Raw genomic sequence first — 22,523 nt, forward strand, 5'->3', positions numbered from 1 at the left:
AAATCACCCACAAGTTGGTTTCCTAACTGTAAATATTTTTGCCTCCTCTTACTTTTACATATCACAATTCTTGTATTATAAATATGCCAAATAATTTTCCTACGTGGCTCATTTTTCAGGTGAATTACTTCTCTTTTTAAAGAAAACATACCATCGTGTCTCTCCTTTTTAATCTTTGCAATTTGTGAAGTTAGTAGGTTTGAAAGTGAGGGATTATTGCAGACTTGAAGCAGATATAGATACACATAGGTCTGAGTTAACTTCCCCACACAGTTCAGTTAATGCACTTCACTTTTGTCCTAGCAAGACCTTGCTATTGTAGGGCTCAAGCTTGCACAGACTATAGCTATGAGTTATTTTGTAGGGTTTGGGGTTTTTTTTTTTTTTTTTTTAAAAGGAGTACAAGTGGGGATAAGTATGACACCAGAAAGGATGTGATATTGAGACGGAAGAGGGAAACTTCATTGGGAAGCTTGAGTACACCTCATGCTCTGTAAGTATAACAGCTAAAAAGACATGAATCCTCTTGACACGGACACAAAACGAAAAAAAGGGAGTGAGAAACTTAAATCCGATACTACAGTGATGCATGCTGTATAAGAACCTGAATAAAGTAGTATAGGTTGCTTCCAACTGAAAGACCTCATGAAAACCCAAGATTTACTCCCTTTTCAAAAAAACCACATACACTAAAGGCAATGGAGAAAACACTTTTTAGTAATTGACTAATACTATTCAGCTATTTTCAGCATTTCAGAATGCTTCATGTACCATAAAAGATTTTATTTAATATTCAAAAACTCTCCCTCCCCCCCACAAACTAAACAGACAGATAACCAAAACCTTCAAAATATACCATGCTGATTGGTGTTTGTGATGCTGAGTTGTAACTGAATATTCCAAAATGCAGGTAAAATTGTATGCTAATCCCACTATCTCAGACACTGGAAAGGAAACACATGAGCTTTACAGATGTTACATTAACTCACGTCCAGATAAAGAAAATGTGATAATTCAGATAATAGCATGAAACAATTTATTCGGGAGGTCAGGTGAGACCTAAACTTTTAATTCAAATAGTCAGAACTGGCCTGTACCTTTACCTCAGAGTGAGTGCAAACAGTACTTGCTCTGAGTTGAGTGTTTACACTAGTGTAAATGAAGACCTAAAGTGCAAGACAATGGAGAATCAGGCCCAACAACTTTCTACATTTCTATTCATTTACTACTAACACTTTTGGAAGGTTTGTTAATAAGCAAAATATGGCAAGAAAAAAAGCTTGACTTGAATTTACAGACAAGTGACTTTAGGTGGACAGATGAGAAAGAACCTAATGTATTCCTAATGGCCCAGTAAGAGCATCAGAGTTTAAGTTTCAGCTGATCCTGCTGACACAAATGGGGGGAATACTACGGAGTGCAGGAGCAGCAGCACAGGCAGGCTCTTAGGAGAGGACAGAGAAACAAAGAACGGAAGGCAAAAGGGATGGAACAAAGCCACAAAACCCAGGAGGGGACGGAGCAGAGACACGCAAAATAAGGGGAGGCAAAATGGAATCTGGGACTGGGGTGAAGGCCTAGTGAGATATCAGTGTTCAGGACCAAGCTTGGGCCTGTGTGCCCTGGGCCTGCAGGAGTTGGGCGTGCTCCAGAGGTAGTAAGCTGGTATTCAAAACACACACACAAATGTTCAGCCCCCTACTCTTGAAAGTGTGTGGGTGGTAGGGGCCAAAGGAGCCCTCCAACACCCACAAATCACATGTAACTGCTGGCTGGTGGCTCTATTTGCAGTCCTGTTTTCTAAGGCTGGTAATGGGATGCCCTCGAACTGTTGACACTAGGGAGTGAGACCATCCAAAACTTCCATAAACATTCATACTCATTTCTGGAGAAAGCCTTGAAGCACTGGTACTTGAATATTAACTAAATATCAGCAATCTACAGCCCAACTAGGGATTTTGTTAACCATTAGTATTTTAAATATATGATCAAAACACCTTCATACACAAGTGTTAAAGAGTAAACCCAAACAGAAGTTACTTTTGGTTAAAACTGTATGAATAAAGACAATGCTGATGATTCTGCAATGAACTCGGGGTGGACAGAGCTCTGTGCCTGCATGGAACCCCATTGATTTCAAAGAGGCATTACATGGGCACAGAAGTTTTGGATTGGGGTCTGAAGGACTGGGTTGCAACCCTTTTGGTGCAAGGGCTATTCTTGTTTCATTGCTCCTGCTGCAGCTGTCAGGGTAAAAATCAAGTGTCATGCAGCTTTAAGTACGTGGCTTCTAACTGAATTTAACATCTGAGTAAAAAAAAAAGGAAAAAAAGTGTCCAACTTATTACAAAGTTAGAATTCATCCACAGAATGAGGCTGAGAGAGAAATCAAATATCTAAATTGGAAAAAAAAAAATCCAGATACGAAATCAAGTAAAAATAGCATTCAAAAATATAAGTTATTTCTTTCATGCTTATAAAAAGGTTTTCATGCACAAAATAAAATAAAATTAAAAAAATTCTCAGATTCTTTACAATAAGCAATAGCTCTGTTGTTCTAGCACACCCTGCTGTCTGGCTCTTAATCACATAACACATTTTAGATTAATACTTACACCACAGCAAAGTGCTGTTTTACTGTTATCTTCACAGTACTTCATTACATATAAAAGATACATTTAAGAACATATTTACTCTTATTCTAATTGTTGCTAAAATACATTTAAACTTAGGAAATCATGATTTTTTCAGGAATCCATGTTTTTCCTCCCTCCCACCCCCAAATAAATTAATAATTACAGCTTCAGCCAGCCAGAAACATATGAATAGCATTTCTTCAGAATCTCAGGACTTTAGCATAGGAATCTTAGCATTTATATTGGTTGGAAAGAACTTTGATCTAAAATGTATATGATTATGTCTAGGAACTGACATATCCATGCTTTTCCTGATTACATAGGACCAATAACTCTAGGGAAGAATACATTTTCTTCTGAATACATACTGTAAGAGATGATAGGACAGGCATTTGTATTTTAAAGCCCAATACAGAGCTAGGAGATCCTCTGTATCCATTTCTTTGTTAAATGGACCATCTGAGTCATGCCCAGAAATTAGTTTTGGCATAATCAGGACAACAACTGTAACAAAAAGTTTGAGAGATTTTTTACTGTACCATAAATTCAGATCATTACCATGTACTACTTAGACTGCTGTCTTCTCCCCACTCCCAAGCCCGACGACCCTCACAGCATTTGTTCCAGTTATCTTGCACCTGACTAGAACTGTTGAAAAGAGAGATCAGCCTGCTAACATTTGTCATAGAAAAAAGGCCAGAACCAAATCTATTTATGTATGAAAATATACACTTCACTTCCTCCCTCCCCCCCAGGTTTTCCAGAATTATTGACAAAGTGATAAAAGTTGCACATTGAGGAAGAAATTTCAGAATTGCATCCCTCATTTATTTCGATTTTCAAACCTCCTCTCTCATCCCTTTTTCTCCACGTGTAATCAATGACTCACTATCTCAACTCAGCTAGAGATGTCAGCTAGATGTCTCTTCCTTGGTCTAACATGACAGAGTCCCACAAATCTTTTAACTGGACCCTACAAAGTAGAAGGCTGCAACTCTCCTTCTCATGCCACAAGAACAAGCATGTTCCAATTAATTAAACACAGCCAGTCATTCAGTCTGAAGAGCAAGATACAGAGTAATCTCCTAACCCTACATTTCCCTCATAGCATTGCATACTGTATTATTACTGCCAGAATGACCTCAGTGTGCAAGTTATTATTTTTCAATGCAACATTTACAAGGTAAGAGTACAGTACAGTGTGAATTCTCTTCTGGAAGCTTGAGCTACAAGGACTCTTGTCAATGATATGAATGGAAACTTATCAGTAATGATACAAAAATATGAGTAGCCAGTAGACACGATAGCTCAATTTAGGTTTCTTTGAACGTTTCAATAATCAAATTAAAAACAGAAACAGACTTTCATTGAATAAGCGATACCAGAAATGTGTGAGAGCCCACTGGCTGTTTGCCCAACAAATTACCATCTGCTAAAAGCATATTAGGCTTGTGAAAGCTTTGATAGCTACACTAAGGTTTGTTTCAGAGTACCAATAGGATGAAGAAATGGTTACTTCACAATGTGAGCAATTCCATCCCTGCTATACTCATTCTTGCCTCTTCTTCAATACGCACTGCAGAATAACATCAATTTTCTTTTAAGTTTCCAGTAGTTGTAAACAGAGGTAGCTGAGCTACTATTAAGACATGTAATGCTTTGAAGAGGAGAAACCTTTCAAATGTTGAAATTAACCCTTTGCAGCACAATCTCTATTAATGCTATAAAAATATGAGAGGACAAAAAGAAAATAGATGCAAGTAACTTTTGCATTTGGCACCTTCTGTCTAGATATTCATACTTCTCAAGTATTCTCTTTTTAATAAAGTTAATGCACACATTAGGACACACCACATCAAAGGTTTGCTACATATTTACAAGGCACCAACCCTTTTCTCACTTTTTACATGAATTACGAACCAACAGAAAGCATTTCAAACCCTCCTAAACTGTAGTATAAACATACTTCAGTTCAGCACAATTCATGAAGTTTGGCCTGGGAAGATTAAAATAATCCAGATCCTTCTTACAATATAGAAACGGTAAACATTTTATAGCTGCCTTTAGGATTGGTGTATTGTGCAAAAGTTATAATTATTACTGTGTATAAGGATTTATGACAAACCATATAAAAACTCTGTAAGAAGGTGCTATTTCTATAATACAAAAAAACAAAACAAGGGAGAGATTTCATAATCATGATTCAAAATGTCATGCTATTATTGAGAAGCTGGAAGCTCCTTGAAACAAAATGAACTTGTAGTGCGTGGGGAAGAATTTCTGTAATTTAAGGCCTAATAAGTAAGGCTTTTTTTGACCAATGAAGTGTGGCAATCTGAAGTCTTAAAACAAATGTATACTGGCATAATGGAAAAGCACCACTGTAGAAAGTGAGTGGAGTCCCCCCACAACTTGCTTGGTAGATTTTCTGGTAAAATCCCTGCAGTAGAAGGCCTTTGAAGTTCATTTGAAATTTTTCAAAGATGTTTATCTGTCAATAATTCCATCCCATGAGATGGCTGACCCTGGCTTTTTCTGTCATTTTCCGCACCCTGCCCGATCTGGAAGTACCAAGATTCAGAGGATCCTCGGTGTGCACAAAGTTGTCGTTATCTGAATCGTCATTATATAAAACAGTTCTCCTGCCCTCGTTCCTTGTTTTAATTCGTGGTGGCCTACTGAATCGTCCTCCAAACATATTCTCGCCAAATCGGCCGCCAAACAGATTCTCAAATTCATCATCTGCCATTCGTGCACGTTTGGCTCTGGTTGCTCCTCGTGAAGCTCCTCTACCTCCTCTGCCTCTTCTTCCTCCCCTGCCTCCTCTTCTTCCTCTGCCGCAGCCTCCTCTTCCTCCTCTGCCACCTCTTCCCCCTCTGCTCCATCTACCCCATCTGCCCCATCTACCTCTCCTCCCTGTTCCTCTACCCTGCCAGTTTCTTTTCCCACTAGCAATTTTCCTTTTAATTTTTCTTTTGGGTTTAGTTTGCACAACTTTACTGTAGTCATGATCTCCATCAATGTAATCCTGATCTGTTCTAGAGGTTGATTCAGAATCTGAATCAGAGCCACATCTGCTTTCAGAGCTTGAACTGGATCCTGACTCCCCACTTTCTGATGAAGATAAACCAGGCTTTTCTTTTAATTCTCTCTTCTTCTCCTCTTCCTCTAGGTGTTCCTCCTCTTCTGAGGCACTTACTAACTTTCTTTTGACTGCTATCCGAGGCTCTCTGCTATCACCATTTGTAAGTGGTCCATCAAGAGACTGATCTAAACAAACACAAAAAACAATCACTTGTTAACAGTGTGATAAGTTAAATCTGAACTGCAGCAGTTCAAGGGAAAAATTCTTTTCAAATATAAAAAGGATTTTCTAATAAAATTTACATTTCTCTCCAATAGCTTGTGCTATCAGCCCTCATCAAACATCTGTTCTGTAAGGCCCCAATCAGCATTTCAATACATACTTAATATTAAGCATGTGAGTAGTCCAACTGAAATCAATGGGATTACTAGGTACTTAAAGCTCAGCACATGCTTTAGTGCCTTTGCTGTGTTGGGGCTTAAAATGTTTCTCCTTTCACAGTTAACATATGCTGCTTGTGAAGGCTGAAAAATTACATTAATCCTGAAAAAGTGAAGCCCTACCCCATAACAAACACCACATTTTTGTAAGTGCACCTTAACATGATAGCAATTTTATTTACAAAAATATTCATACGTTGACAAACGTGTGTGTACCCTTTGTCAGTTTCAGAAGAGTGAAACACTTATACCTGTTCCAGCATAGCCTTGTGAAAATTCTAACCACTGTGTAACCCCAGATTAAAAAAGCCATGAGCTAGTCAGGACATTTCTGTTCAACTTTTAAAATATTTTCCCCCTTCTTTTCAGCTTTACTATGCCAAATAAAATGTCAGCGATTTCCTAAAAGCCTTTGGGAAACTCCTAACTTTCTTTGAGAATTATCAACTTTTCCCATCTTGGCAACATTTTAGGGGCATTGGTTGAATCTTTGGAGAACATTTATCCCATAATTTAGATAACAGATTTCAGAATTGTAAAAAATGTGTCCGGAAACATGACAAAGCAGGGAAATAAGCTCAATTTAATACTGCACTCAGGTAGAGAGATCACAAGTACATTTAGCTGTTTGAAACAGCAGGGTTTAAGCCCACTAGGTAACTGTTTCAGTACAGGGCTCACTCTAGGATTGCCAGGTGTCCAGTTTTCTACCAGAAAGTCCAATCGAAAAGGGGACCTGGCAGTGTCTGGTCAGCATAGCTGACTGGACGCTAAAAGTCCGGTTACCAGAGTAATCACGATCAGCCTCCACACCAAGATGGCGGGAAGAGCAGCAGCTGCTCAGATGCTAATGGGGAGAACTGGCTGGCTCCCAGACCCAGCTCCAGCCTCTCGGGTGGAGAGACAGGTACCGGCACCGCTGCTGCCCGAGGGGAGATCCTGTCTGCCCCCCTCATCCGCACCGCTGTGCCCTCATTTTCTTGCCCTGGCCCTTCACTCTGGGAACCGACCCCACCCCGCTGTGGCCCGATTTCCCCACCCCCATCACACACACATCGTCCTGCCGCTGCTAGTTAATGGTTCCCCCAATTCCACCGCCCCCTCTCTGCCAGTTAGTGCCCCCATCCACAGCATGCTCCATCAAGTCATCCCCTCATGCCCCCTCAATGCCATTTACTGCTCCCTCCACATCCCCAGAGTCCTCTCAATGACACTTACTGCTCTCCCTAAAATTCTAGTGCCCACACACAGCGTTCCCCCTCAATGCCAGTTAGTGCCCCTACAGTACCAGCACCCCTCAATGCCAGTTACTCCCCCCCCCCCCCTCCCCCCCACACACACTTGGGAAGTAGGGCAAGGCTACTTTTCTGTAAGTTATCAAGAGTGTTGATTAATACATTTCTATTCAAACAATATTCTGAGATTCCTATTCTAGCGACAGTTTTTAAAATAAGTTTGATTTAAAATATACTACTTTCTTAAACAGCCAAAAATCACTTCCCAGCTTTTCAAAGAACTATTTAGACACCTAAAAAGACTTAATTTCTATAAAAACAAATCTTAGTGTGCATAATACGCCAAAAGCCATAAAATTTGTATCAAATTTAGAGACTCTAAAACAGAAACAAGATGATCAGGAGTATGGAAAATGGGCCTGGTAGTTAGCAGCACCCTGGCAAATGGTTTGCTGCATTTTATAGCAGAATTACATATGCTGCCAGGTTTGTTTGGCGTGATCTTGATATATTATGTTATAGCAAGGCATTCTTGTTTGTATAGCTGAAACTTGCCCTTTCTAAGTTTGTGGAACTTCTCATTCACCTTCACCCCAAGAAAAAACTCACATTCCTGTACTGTTTGGTATCTAACACATAGAAAAGAGGTGGGATAGGCTTTTAACCAAGTTATAGGAAAAATTTTCAACTTTTTTTTGGATGTTAGTGGCAGTGCTACATCTCACTTAATGCAGATGTACTTAAAAGTGTTTAACCCTCACTTAAATCAGTTTAATTTAATTTAGTAGTTTACTAGTACATGGTAAACAAGGATTAAATGGGTTGAAGTGCATCTACATTAGGGGGTATCATCTATTTAACTACAAAGACTTCAACATTAATTTAGTTAAGATTGCACAAGTTTTCTAATATAGACAAGCCCTAAGCATTAGGACACAATTGCAAATACATGCACATTGGGTAAATGTCAATATGTATTTGTATAATACCACACTGAATCAGTTCATTATGTTTGCTTCATTTGAGTGTGCAATCAGGTTTCTCTTTTAAAAATAAAAAAAAAAACCCTGAAAAGGTGTGTGGGGAAAGCCTACCTACAGAATAGGTGAGACATTTAATGAACGCTCCTAAGGCTAGAGGTTTTTTCTACATGATTTTTCTGTGGAGAATTTTGTTGTAGAAAGGTATCAAGTATGAAGAGAAAACAAAGTTTTCCAAAAGGCAAAGAACAAACACTTCTTTTAAACCTCTCACGCTGTTCTAAGTCTCAAAAATCAGCACCATCTTGCTCAATCACACCAGCTTTCTGGGAGGGGAGAGCGAGCAGGGGAGGAGGGGGCATCCTGGGGGAAGAGGTAGGGCAGGGGTGTCTGGTTTTCAACAATTAGAAGGTTGGCGACCGTAGTCTTCACGGAGATTGAGGAGCACACTGGAGAACTGTAGATTTATACCACAACTTGCAGTGCAATAAATGTTTGTCTACAGTAGTCCATAGATGCCAGAAGCAGATTTCTTTTCTAGTAAAATTAGTCATGCAAAGAAAGCATATAACTTCCAACCTTGTTTAACTGGTGTGGATTTACTCCTGACTAGTCTATTTTTCCCTGGATCAATGTTATTTCCACTTCGGTTCTGTGTATTTAACCCAGATGAGGATGGTTGGCCCTCCGTTTCTTCACCAATGGCTGAACCCAGAGCCTCCTCTGTAGTATCTGAAACTTAAAACAGGACATAATAAACTGAAACGATTTCCTTAATCTCTCCTTATACTGACGTACTAGGGCACCGTGCAAACAATCAGATTTCACAGGTCCAAAATGGCTCAATCTTTTCTTTAATTAATGCAGGGGAAACCAAATTTTTTATACACTAGTAACTTACCAAGAACTTGACGGATGTATCTAGTTTGCATGTAATCTATGCCAAACGTACTTACATAACCAAAATCTTTAATTATACAGCAATAAGATACTAGCCTTTGATAGATTAATACAACGAGCTTGTTTAAGATCAGCAATAAATACCCCTCGGCTTTTCTTCATACTGCAGTTATTAGGAAGCAGCAGTGGAAATACTTTAGGCACTCCTGTTTTCAGACTTTGGTTCTGCCATGTACACCATTTTTTATTCTACTTACCATGAGATGAAACTGAAGAGCTAGTCCTAGTCAAAGGCAGTGAGGTATTCTGGTTGATTTTAGGTTGCACCTTCACTTGTTTCTGTTTCCCTTTAGGGCTGAAGATATGAAACATCCCCAAAAATATACAAATGTTAATGCAAAAGGATTTAAAAAACAAAAAACGCACATAACACTTATCAGTGTAAATTTGATATTTAAATGTAAAACGGAGCATCTGATTTTCTGTCTCAAAGATTACATAGCTGTAGTAATTGAAAATATATAATAAAGCAAAAATACTGGTGAATTTATTAAAGGAATACAACTGTTCAAGAACAAGATTTTATCTTGCTTTCCTAAAAGGAACATACAATTTGCTTTGTTAATGTGTTATACAAATTAAATGTGGCTTTTATACAGCACCCACCCCTTATACGAGCTCCAGTGTTTAAACTCACCCACAGGAGAGATTGTACTATAAAATAAGCCAGATTGTTACTGCCTTCTTATCTGAACGTTTATTTCCCCCTAAAACAGAGGATTTCAAAATCTGCAGATAGAGAGTTTCATTATTAAGTTACCTGGATGCTCTGCTACTAGATGGTGAACTACTGCTGCTCCTTAGTCGTTTTCGGTATCGTGGCCTATTCCGCTTCCGACACTGCATGGCCAGCTTGTATTCAGAGACGATGTTTTTAATATGATTTTCAAATAAGGCAGATAGTCTAAGCGTCATGCTATAGATCTGGAGAAAGAAGTTACGGCCATATTTACTGATTGCTCGAACTGTGGAGATCAACTCCATGCAAAATAATGTTGCAAAGATTCACAGAAATATATCAACCTTAATATTCCAAAAGCAAAATCCATACTGACAGACAACTGCAAAGATCATAGCACATGTACTAGTATAAAGAAGTCATCTGTATTCTAGCTATAGAAATCAATAATGAAGTATTTCAGAGTTTATGGTCTTAAAATAGAATTAATCTTCTTTATTGTACAAACCAAATAGATGACAAACTAGACAAACAAGTTAAGAGGTACCCCTAATAAGAAAGGATGAAAACAATTCATTAAACCTCCTGAAGTCTCAAGTGAAGTTAAACATTTTTTTTTTTAGAATATCAGGGTAGGAAGGGACCTCAGGAGGTCATCTAGTCCAACCCCCTGCTCAAAGCAGGACCAATCCCCAGACAGATTTTTGCCCTAGATCCCTAAATGGCTCCCTCAAGGATTGAGCTCACAACCCTGGGTTTAGCAGGCCAATGCTCAAATCACTGAGCTATCCCTCCCCCCTTTGCTTGAAATCAAGTTTAGCCTATTTAATTAAAGGATAGATTTTTGATTAGCCCCAATACAGCTGACAGAGAAGCCTGGTAAGTTCAGCGTAAGTACAGCCAAGGCATCTCACCCTCTGCGCAGCCAAGTTAGCGCTGCCTGGGTCATGCCTCCAGCACGAAGAGGGAAGGGCAGGGGCTGTATATCTGATACTCCCCTACTGTGAGTGAGTGGAGAGGAACGGGATGAGAGTGGGAGGAGCCACAGCTTTACCTCCATATACAGCGGCTAGCAGATTGTATCCAGGTGTATGGAGGTGGGGGGAAGCTTTACCCCAAAAAAGGGTGAAGTAATTTCCTCCACACCAGAACAAAGAGGAGAACACTTGAGACTCTGAGGGCTTGTCTACATGGGGAAGTGCACATTAAAGTAGGGTGTGAATTCAAAGTGCACTAGATATTCCACACTAACTCCCCATGTAGACACTCATACTGCACTCCAAGTGTGCCCTTGGAAGGTTTAGCTTAATGCTTTTCCAAAGTGCATTAAGCTAATGCACACAAGGGCACTGTATTTATAGCACTAGCTACTGTGGGCTTTTTCTCTGTGTAGACCACCCTGAGCCACAGCCCATTCCACATGCTTAGCACGGGACAGTGCAGCGATCTGCCACCCAATACTCAGAGCTGAGCCTAACAGCCCAATCTAGCCCCAAACATGTTTCATTCTTAATACCTGATGCACATTTCATTTCCTGCATGGCAGCGGTACCTGAAATGGGAACCGGCATTCTTTCCAAGTATGTTAAATGGTGGCATTCAATGAGTGTGCCAGGACAGGGGCATTACTTTTTAATATGCATTATTTTCCTGCATTACTAAAGATCACGCCTACATTGGTTTTGCTTGGCTTCTGGAATCACAGTAACATTACTGAGTTTCAGCTCTCGCATATATTACCAGAAAAAGAAGCTCCAACTTTAGACAGTGTCAATAGATGAATTAAAAGTAGTTTTAGTAACTACACCTGCCAGTCTGGGTAACTTTACAACGACGACGACGTTCCAAACATAAATAATATAAACACTACTATTTTTAGCCCCGCAGTGCGAGCCCAAGTCAGTTGACCCAGGCTCTCCAACTCACTGCCATGGGTTTTTCCTACAGTGTAGATATACCTATAGTATCTAGACCAGTAGTTCTCAACCCATGGCCCACTTGCGGCCCAATCAGCACAGCGCTGCAGCCCATGTGACATCCTAAGCTCCATACAGGTAGTATATATAGGGTGTGGATGCGGCCCACATACCAGAGAGAGCTGCATATGCGGCCCACAATGGGAAATAGTTTGAGAACCACTGATCTAGACTATAACTACAGTATTTTTGAATGTTGTGCCTGAAAGTTTTCAAGAAACTGAGACATAGTCACCTGAAGCATGTTCTGGGAGGGCTTTGCAAAGGGGATTTATTATCCTAGGTTCTTAAAATGACAAAGACTGTTCATTTATATTTTAAAATATCATGCTACGACCTCCATCTGCACATTCCAAGTGCCATTCATTCCTTATATGAAAGTGTGATTGAAGATCATAGCAGAAATGGCCTGAGGTGTCACATATCCATGTTTTTATCACTTACCCGTGACTTTTTATTAGGTGTGTAAGCTTTAGAGTTGCAGAATATTAAGCGAACATCCTTGTAAAATTCCAGAGGATTGGTGTAATTTCCTGCTTCCAAAGTTTCTTTCACAGTGCTGAAATCCATTGGAGTGTCTACAATATCTCGATAGTCCTACAAAAATAATGTATGCAATATTAACAAGTAGGTAAAGTTATCACTAGCTGCCATGAACTGGTTAAGTAAACATTACATGTGTTTTGCTTCATGTCCCTGTACAGTCCAATATCTCTCAAAATTTATCCTACCCCACAAAATAATCAAACTGTTCCACAAACTCTGTTTTAGACTAAACTTAAATCTTCTAGCTACAAGACTCATATTTACAGATTCCAAGGGGCTTTGCTGGCACGCAAGGGTTCACATTCCATCAGAGGGGAAAATGAGTTTAATGGGCTAATCCATGTTCCTCCATTCAATAGCACTAACAGAATGTGTCTGGCAGTCTCTGCTCAAGAGATCGTGAGATGTAGGAACAACAGAAGGGTCTGAAGTGCACTGACTGAGCTCTCTGAAGAAGGTGGCTATTTCCTGCCGGCTCTATTCCTGCTCAATCCAAGGCTACGGGTCCCTCATTTTCTCAGAGGGAATTAATTTAGCACTCATTGAAGAAGACAGACTGTGACTGACAAAGAGGAGCTCAGTAATGTATCCAGCAGCATGAAGAATATATGACTTCTTAAAAGACTGAAATATTATGATAAGAATTTTTTTTAAATTACAGAAAGTAGAAATATATTTACAGGATAGGAGAAGAGATCAACTGGCTGTCTAAAAGGCTCGGAGTCCTCACGTTCATATATTAGGCTTAACAACTGTTTGCACTGTTCTTTCCAAGCATCAGGGCTTGCTTTGAAGGGCTGCCTTTTTATTGGTCGTCTTACCTGAAGATTTTAAGGGAACAAAATAAAAGTTGTATTTTAATAACATTTAAAGTATAAAGGTTTTTGTATCTACTGGTCTTGGCTTTAAATTACTATCAATGTGCTCAGAAAATGGTTCAAAATTGAAGTCCATAACTAAAAACATGCAACAAAAGTTGAGTGGCATAACAATATGGACTATGCAATTTACTGAAGAATGCATTTTCTCTTTTAGTAATATAAAAATACTCAACTCAATATCCATACAACATTTTAGATGAAAGAGCTGTGGTTCAGAGCTTTGTATATTTCGGAAAGGCCACAATGCCTTATTGGCTGAAGGGAAAGTTGCTCATTAATTACCATGGGAAAATAATTGCTTGTTGAAAGTTAAACTTTTATCTATTAAATGTAATATAGGCAGACTTCCGTGGTCATTAATTTAGTAATAGTATGTATTTATAAAGTAAACAAATTCAATATTTTTCTGTCTACTTCCATGACTGAAGGAGCACAAGCAGCTTGTTTATTGTTGTTTAATGCTCTTGTACAGATATCCAAAGTATCAGGACAGTAACAGCCACTAAGCAATCATCAAATTATTTCTATAGTAATATAAGGTCCTGATTCTGCCAAAAACTTACACATGTGCTTAAACTTAACACGTACAAGCAGTGACTGACTGACAACAGCCTGTGTAAAGTTAAATCTTTGCAGGATCAGGCCCTAAGTGAGGGTTGTTAATTCCGTGGACCAACCTAACTCCTGCAGCATAAACTGGACGCAGATAAGTTATTTACTCACTCTTCTTTTCCCAGATGAAGTTCCAGGCCCATCTGACTCTACATCTACTTCTGCCACCTAAAGGAAACGGTAATGATTACGCTCAAACAAGTGTTAGCATGAACACAAAGAACAAAACCAAACTATTACTGTGAGAATAAACGTGTTGGGTAAGATTACTGCAATTAAAAAAAAAAAAAAAAAAAAATATGATTTAAGCAAAACTAGAGTGATTTTTTTTTTACTAGAACTTTCACTTTTTATATTTTAGTATCTTTAAACAGAAAAGCTGCTTCAACTCCCTGAGTTTGTTTCTGATGTGTGTGTGCGTATATATCTATACAGATATATATACACAAAAATGAAAATGGATGGATGGATGGATGGAGTCTTGTAAGACCCCCAAAGAGAATATACAATGTATGTTCAGTGCTCTCTTATTTTTAAAGAAGTCTCTATTCATTTAGTTACATATAGGTTACTAGAACAAGAAATAGCACAGGAGTACAAACAGAAAAACACCTTACTTGACAGGTAAAATGCAAGAGCTATTGTACTACAAAAATAGGCAACAAAACATATTTTATTAAAATTATTTATCCCACATTTGTGAGGAAAGAGAAAATGCAGAGATGTTTTGTGCTTTTTACATTACTAATATTAACGAACATATCTAGCACAATACACTTGCACTGGGCTTTTTCAATGAAGCTAAACATTTAAACACGAAAGTCCTGATTGACAGTCCCCTTCTTTCCACCAAAAAACCCATGGGAGGAAGCTTACAGGGTGGAAAACTCCATGGTGAGCCCTTGTGGAGCTTCCCACATTGTTCTGCTGGGGAGAGGTAGGATTTGCTGCCCTGAGCAATAAGCCACGAGGTTTGCCAAGTAAATGTGGATCCCAGGGTATCTGCAGGAGGCCAGCAGCATGTGTGGGGATGAGTGGCTCCGGCACCAGTCCCAGCAATTCCACTGAGCAGCATTACTGTCAGGGATTCACCGTAACTGCAGCTGCACCCAGGGACCCCCCCCCCCCCCTCAAAGGAAATCCTCACTGCAGAGAGGGCTTCATAGAAAGCTAATACAGGCCTATGCTGTATTATCTTTTCTGGGTGAGCTGTGTGGTGCCAGAGGGTGGGGAAAACTGCATTCCCCCCACCAGGCCTGTCAACTCCTTCCCCCAAGGAAGTGCCCACACTTAGGCCTGGTCTACACTAACCCCCCAAGTCGAAGTAAGGTACGCAACTTCAGCTACGTGAATAACGTAGCTGAAGTCGACATACCTTACTTCGAACTTACCGCGGTTCAGACGCGGTCCACACAGGGCAGGCAGGCTCCCCCGTCGACTCCGTGGTACTCCTCTCGTTGAGATGGAGTACCGCAGTTGACGGCGAGCACTTCCTGGTTCGATTTATCGCGTCCAGACCAGACGCGATAAATCGAACCAGGAAGTTCGATTTCCAGCCGCCGAACTAGCGGCTAAGTATAGACCAGCCCTTAGAGGGGTCTGGGGAAAGGGAACAGGATATGGCAACAATGCCAGACACTGCTGATCACCAAACCACATGGGAAGGATGATTCACATACCGACCTAGGAGGTACAGTCCTCCCACATGATTCAAGTGGGTTTGTGAAGGGAAGCATCAGGATTTTAAGTTACAGGAGCCCTTTTTTTTTTTTTTTTTTAAAAACCCATGTATTTATTCAGAGAGACAAGGTGGGAGAGGTAATATCTTTTGTTGGCCCAACTTCCGTTTATGAGAGAGAAGCTTTCGCGCTTACACAGAGCTCTTCAAGTCTGGGCTACAACACCACTGCATGTATTTATTTATACAGCCTAGCAAAGGGTTAATCTACCTTCAACACTTTTATAAAATAGCAGCATTTTACAATATTAAAATCTTAGTGATTTCACACAAGAGTTCTCCTTTAACACCAGAATCAAGGGGGAGGGGAATCTTTCTGGCTAGGAGTTTCTTTCAAAACCATTGAGGGCAGAGTAGGAAACTACAGGGTTTGTCTTGCACACATGAAAACGTGTAAGAATGTCCGAGAGAGCCAGTTATCCCTATTCCAGCCTCCTCCCATGCCAGTTTCTCTTTTTAAGGAACTGCCAGACCTGGCTTGTTTAATGGCAGTCTCAGCCATCCCCCTCCTTCACCATTTTCTTTCAGGAAGCTGCAGTGTTTCTACTTCTTGGTGCAGTAGTAGTGGGACCGTTTGCTGGCTGCCTGGCCTGAGGTTACTGACAGGTGAAAGAAAGACACCAGAGCTTAAAGGGCATTAAGTGCCACTGCAAGGTCACACTACTACAGGTGTTCATGAGATCATGATAATTAGAAGGGAAACAAAGACCCCTAAAAGCCAATCTTGGCATCTAATTAAAGAAGGAACTGATTTTCATATTTTGGTATCAACTCTGAATGGCACAGACCCTGAACCTGCAAGGTACACCGCACACTGCCGACTTAAGTCAATGTTGCTTTGTGTGGACACTGTGGTGCTCCCACACAGAGCCCTTTGCAGGATCAGAACTTTATTACATTAATTACTTGGATCAAGGGGCCCCCTGATGTCAACTAGGGAGACTTTCCATTGGTTTCAGTGGGGTTTGGAGCAGACCCTTAAACACGGTTATATTTGGGGAGGTGGGGGGTAATTTGTTAAAGGAAAAAAATATTTGCATTCACAACAATAGTGATTAGGACAAAAGTAACAACCACTCCTTTCTTACCCTCAAACACAATCATTCCACTGTATTCATGCTAGTCTGTTATAAAAAGCTATGAATGATGTGTGATGTTTATTCACTTGGTACAGATGTTCATCCAGCACTCAGTTTTCATTCAAAGATTTGAATAATAGATATATTGGGGAAAGGAGGCTGGAGACGGTGGATGCAAATGACCATCATAAATGTATCCCACTGTCAATGGCTCATACACCAGAGCCTGAAAGAACTAAAGGCAAAACTAAGAAGTTCCAGCTATTGGCAGTCACCACATCACAATGGAAACTGCTACACTACAATATTCTTGAAAACTGCATTTTTTAAATAGATAAAAAAAGGACAATCATGTTAAGCTTTGGAGTAGTTTCTGTCTGTCAGTCATCTTTACAAGGCAAAACCAAGAAATGAAAAAAAAGTAAAGTCTCAATAGACAAAATCCACGATGGTGCCACTTGGAAGGTGGACAGATTGCAGAGAGATGACTGTCCACCTGGTTTCTTTGGAGTGAATAATATAATATTACATTACCTCATGCATTTCCCCTTCACTCTTAGCATTTCCTCTCCATATGAGAGTGAAACTCAGGCACTCTGGGAAGGTTCAGGTGGCTAGCCAGACTCAAAGAATCAATCTTACTAAATGAGGAGAGTTTATCATCTAAGACCATGCAACACAAGTCACATAACAACCATTCTTGTATCGAACCCCAAAGTGATTACACGTAAAAAAACCCCATAACAATCTTTAAACTCCGTCTATCTATTGAATAAAAAAGAACCAATTATGCTTCTGATGATCATGCTTACTGCTCTTACCTCCTCCTCTTCATCAGTACTGCTTAGATCTTCTGCTTTCACTTTATTATATATATCCAATATATCAGTACAACTCTGATCCCTGCAGAGCAACAGGACAAGTCAAAATACATTTCAGAACTGGTTTAGAAACCCAGAAATGCTGGCATAAGGAAACACAAAGTACTCACCCAATATAATGAAGTAAGACATCCGTTACAATTTTGGCTGCTTTAACTATAGGACTGTCTGGCTCATTGAAAGTCCTAGCATTATGCTCGATGTATCGAACCTCCCACATCAATGCTGAGATTCTCCTGAGTGGGGGAAGGAGAGGAAAGAAAATGTTACCTTCCTTTGGTGCCATAAAAGTTAGTTAGAAAAGAGGTAGTCCCTGCAAGCCCAGCACCAAGACACAAAGCCTCTGTTCAGATGGCCAGGATGTCTGGCCCATGCCAGATTGGCAGTAGCAGGCTCCAAGGCCTATTACATGGTAAGGGAACTCACATGCCACAATCAACAATGAAAGGAATTGCCCCAGGTGGAAACAAATGCAGTGAAGGAACTTGGCTGAGTGGTCCCAATGGTAAATGTTTGTCCTCCGAGGGAAAGGAGATGGGGCTAACAAAGGTATTATTTGCTGCTGCCCCAAAATCAGCTCAAAAAGTGGAGATGCTACTAGATGAAGGCAGGAATATTGAACTGCCTCTAAGTTTGCTGCACTGCAGAGAAAGAATCAGGTGCAAGAGCAAGAAGAGGCATTATCAAGCAAATCTGAACTGCCTCCAATATTTGCAGGATGGAAGACACAAGGCAGATGTCTCAGATCAGGAAAGAGATCAAGATCCAGAAATCTGGTTTTGTTTTTGCAATATGACCCAAAAAAAAAAAAAAATTATCAAGACCTATTCTTTGAAGATGGGGTATGGAGTCTAGTCTTATGCCATAGACCTGCTGAGGACACTGATTACAGTAAGTGACAATATTCACTGAAGTTATTTGTTGAGTTGCAATACATTCAGCTCAGCAGATCATTCTAGTGCAGCGGTTCTCAAACTCTGGGATGGGACCCCAAAGGCTGGCTTAGACTTGCTGTGAACCACGACCAAAGCCCAAGGGCTGGCTCAGGCTTCAGTTCCCCCCTCCTGGGGTCATGTAGTAATTTTTATTGTCCAAAGGGGATCACAGTGCAATGAAGTTTGAGAACCCCTGTTCTAGTGGGACACATGATAAAATACACAGGAATTTAAATGAGGTACAAATCAAACTGACCTATAAAATCTGTTTTCAAGTCTCCTCCTGATTGTGGTGAGGTCAGTTGGGTAAGCAACTACAGTGCAATACATGGGATAGGCACTAAGGTCCACTGGAACAGCAAAGGGGTTAGAAATATCTAAAAACAAAAAGATCAGAATCAGGTAGACTCCACAGATGACAGCCCTGGCCATATGATAATAACAGAATTAGATCCCTTATAAAAAGAAAAATCCAGCAATCATTGGCCCAACGATAAATATATCTACAGTCATGTTGCTCAGTGAGCCATTCTGAATGCCCACGGGATGAAAATGAATTTCCCCTTGCATGAACTAGTTAAAAACTGCATTTGAGATTTCAATGCCAGTAGCTGTTGCTGAAAACTGCCATCTCATACAAACCTTGACGTAGGGGTGTCCAACATCAGAAATTGTAAACCAGATTCCTTCCTTGTTTAACAACATTTAAATAAAATAGTTTCATACCAAAACTCATTAAAACCAATTATATTTTGTTCATTAGGGACTCAGTCTAGCTTGCTTGCTATCATTAGACATGAATTGGAGCACGATCAAACCCTATCAAGATGAAAGTGTGCCTGCAAAGGGTACCTAGAGGAATAAGAGGCTATTTCCAATGGGTTTTTTTAAAGTAAATTTTCCCCCCAAAGAGTCATTTGGCATCACGCTGATTTTCTTGATGCTCCTGTAATTTATTTCATGCCCAACATACCAAGGGTCAGAAGATAATCAATCCCCCTAATAATTCGTTCACATTCTTCATCTCTGGAATGGGCCCCCCATTCTCCTTCTTGGGGTTTATACAGCAGAGATGTCAGTTCCTCTGGGGACACGGGAACTCCAGCACCAACCTCGTCTGGATAAGCAGCTAAAAGAAATGTGAAGAATTCAAAAATAGTGAGCCATTAATGCCATGCCAGTAAAATCGTACTGACATGGAAATGATAAGGAATTCAAGAGCATATTTACTTCCTTCTGGAACTGGTTCCATGTCCCATGGACTCATCTTTTCTCTTTCATTGTTGTCCCAGCTGTTTAAGACAAATGAAAACCATATTACTTACATGCAAATATTTAATTTTTACCTATTTTCATTGATGCATGTAGGGTGTAAAATTTCTTCCAAAAGAGACTTGAAATAAAATGGCAGTGTGATCTTCCCAGAAGTATATTAGAGATGGGCCAAAGTCACAAGTGGATCTCAGCTTCCTTAGGATTGGGGGTATTTAGATCCAGGGTTTTTCTTCAAGCTCATCTCTAATACACAGAGTACTGGTCAAATCTCAGCAATGTATCTGCCTTAGCAATGACAACAATTTATAAAACCCAATGTTTGGGAAGGTTGTTTTACAGCAATCAATAATTACCGCCACTAGGGAAAAAAGTCAAAACATTTTTGTAACCACTAACCACAGATTATTTTTGTAACCAGTGACTGATAGATTAGTATTTTTAACACATGCTTTTGTCAGATGATATCTACCAGAAAAGACTGTAATATAATAGCTACAGATCACTTTTGAGAATTCCAGTAGCGCTCCAGAACGACATAGTATTTTGGTTACTACTACTACATGAACAATGATATGCAAGGAAGAAACCGGCACAGCTTCTGCAACAGAAAATGGTGCTTCTCCAATTTGGTAGCACACTTTGAGCAAGTCGACAAGAGAGTAGATAATGGAAAAATGGTTGATTTTATTTATTTGAACTTTTAAACAAATCCTTTGACTAAACAGGAGGCTATTAAGGAACTATTTTGTGATGGGACAAGGCACAGTCCTGCCATACACTAGCAACTGGCTAACACCACAAAAACAACACCCCCGCACCCCAAAAAAGCCACCATAGGGACAAATCCTTGTTTTTCAGTGTGACAAAACATTAACAGTAGGATGCCCCAAAGAACCACACTAGGACGGCTATTTTACACAGATATTTAGCAATGATCTGAAAAGGGGTGGAAACAATGAGGTGACACAAATTGCAGATAACTCAAAATGATGTTAGTTAAAACTAAAGAAGACTGAGAAACACTAGAACAGAGGTGGGCAAACTACGGCCCACAGGCCACATCCGGCCTGCGGGACCCTCCCGTCTGGCCTCTGAGCTCCTGGCCCAGAAGGCTAGCCCCCAGCCCCTCCCCTGCTGTTCCCCCTCCCCCGCAGCCTCAGCTCACTGCGCCACTGGCACAATGCTCTGGGCGGTGGGGCTGCGAGCTCCTGGGGCAGCGTAGCTGCAGAGCCTGGCCTGACCCGGTGCTCTGTGCTGCAGGGTGGCGTGGCTGGCTCCAGCCGGGTGCTGCGGCTGTAGCGCCGCCAGCCACAGGTGCTCCAGGCAGTGCGGCAAGGGGCGCAGGGAGGCGGGGGGGTTGGATAGAGTTCAGATGGTGGTCAGGAGGCGGGGGTGTGGATAGGGGTCAGGGTGGTCAGAGGGCAGGGAACAGGGGGGGTTGAATGGGCGCAGAGGTCCTGGGGGGCAGTTAGGATGGGGGGGTTGGATGGGGCAGCAGAGGGCAGTCAAGGGCAGGGGTTCCGGGGGCAGTCAGGGAACAGGGAAAAGGGGTGGTTGGATGGGGTAGGGGTCCGGGGGGGGCAGTCAGGAAGGAGGGGGGGGTGGATGGGGCAGCAGGGGGCAGTCGGGGCACGGGTCCCGGGGGGGGGCAGTCAGGAAGGAGATGGGGGGGGGGTCAGGGGACAGGGGGGACGGGGGGTGGGGTGGGGGAGGGGGCCGCGGGGGGGGGCAAGGAGCAAGAGGGGTTGGATTAGGGGGGGGGGAGGGGGAGGGGGAGGGCTAGGCCACACCTCGCTGTTTGAGGAGGCACAGCCTCCCCTAACTGGCCCTCCATACAATTTCTGAAACCCGATGCGGCCCTCAGGCCAAAAAGTTTGCCCGCCCCTGCACTAGAAGGATCCAACAGAACCAGGCCAATGGGCAGCACAACGTTAAATGAAATTCAGTGTTGACAAATGCAAGGTAATGCACATTGAAAGACAAATCTGAACTATTTACACACATTGCTGGGTTTCAAATTAACTGTAACTACTCAGGTTAAAAGCCGGAGTTGTCACAGAATTCAACAATGTGTATGAATAGTTCAAATTATTATTTTCAATGTTAATTATATTACATCTTTAAACACTGAAATGCATCTGCTGCATGTGCAGCAAACAAAACATTACGCATAAATGAATGGAATAGACAATAATACTGTCAGTATTATCATGCCATAATACAAATCAATAGTATGCCCTCACCTGGAATATTGGCTCAGTTCTGGTCGCCCCATCTCAAAAGAGATAACAGAAAAAGAAGGGGTCCAGAGACAGGTGATGAAAATTATTAGATACAGGGAAAGACTTCCATATGAGAAGCAATTACAAAGACTGGGACTTGTTAGAAAGGAGACTAATAAAAAGGAGACATAGATGTATACAAAATAACGAATGGTATACAGGGGGAAATCAGGTGTTCCTATTTACCCTTATAATAAAACTAAGGGACAGTCAATGAAATTGAAAGGCAAAGGTTAAAAACTAATAAAAAGAAACTTTTAAAAAGACAACATAATTCAACTGTGGAACTCACCGTCACATGAT

General features: G+C 40.9%; 1 protein-coding gene across 1 annotated transcript in view; it reads right to left on the reverse strand.

Moving 5' to 3' along the window:
• Positions 1 to 1,225: 1,225 nt before the first annotated feature.
• BRWD3 (bromodomain and WD repeat domain containing 3) overlaps positions 1,226 to 22,523 on the reverse strand; it is an 87,640-nt gene continuing 66,342 nt past the window's right edge. The window contains exons 29-40 of the mRNA XM_026652936.1: positions 19,894 to 19,955; positions 19,637 to 19,792; positions 18,920 to 19,040; positions 17,839 to 17,964; positions 17,669 to 17,750; positions 14,142 to 14,198; positions 13,218 to 13,358; positions 12,436 to 12,588; positions 10,097 to 10,260; positions 9,534 to 9,631; positions 8,956 to 9,114; positions 1,226 to 5,906 (exon numbers count right to left, since the gene is read on the reverse strand). Coding sequence (XP_026508721.1) covers positions 5,131 to 5,906; positions 8,956 to 9,114; positions 9,534 to 9,631; positions 10,097 to 10,260; positions 12,436 to 12,588; positions 13,218 to 13,358; positions 14,142 to 14,198; positions 17,669 to 17,750; positions 17,839 to 17,964; positions 18,920 to 19,040; positions 19,637 to 19,792; positions 19,894 to 19,955 — 2,095 coding nt within the window. The 3' untranslated portion in view covers positions 1,226 to 5,130. The remainder of the gene's footprint in view (positions 5,907 to 8,955; positions 9,115 to 9,533; positions 9,632 to 10,096; positions 10,261 to 12,435; positions 12,589 to 13,217; positions 13,359 to 14,141; positions 14,199 to 17,668; positions 17,751 to 17,838; positions 17,965 to 18,919; positions 19,041 to 19,636; positions 19,793 to 19,893; positions 19,956 to 22,523) is intronic.

The sequence above is a fragment of the Terrapene carolina genome, unplaced genomic scaffold (genome assembly GCF_002925995.2).
Source record: "Terrapene carolina triunguis isolate 2854851 unplaced genomic scaffold, T_m_triunguis-2.0 Scaffold131, whole genome shotgun sequence".
Lineage (NCBI taxonomy): Eukaryota > Metazoa > Chordata > Testudines > Emydidae > Terrapene > Terrapene triunguis.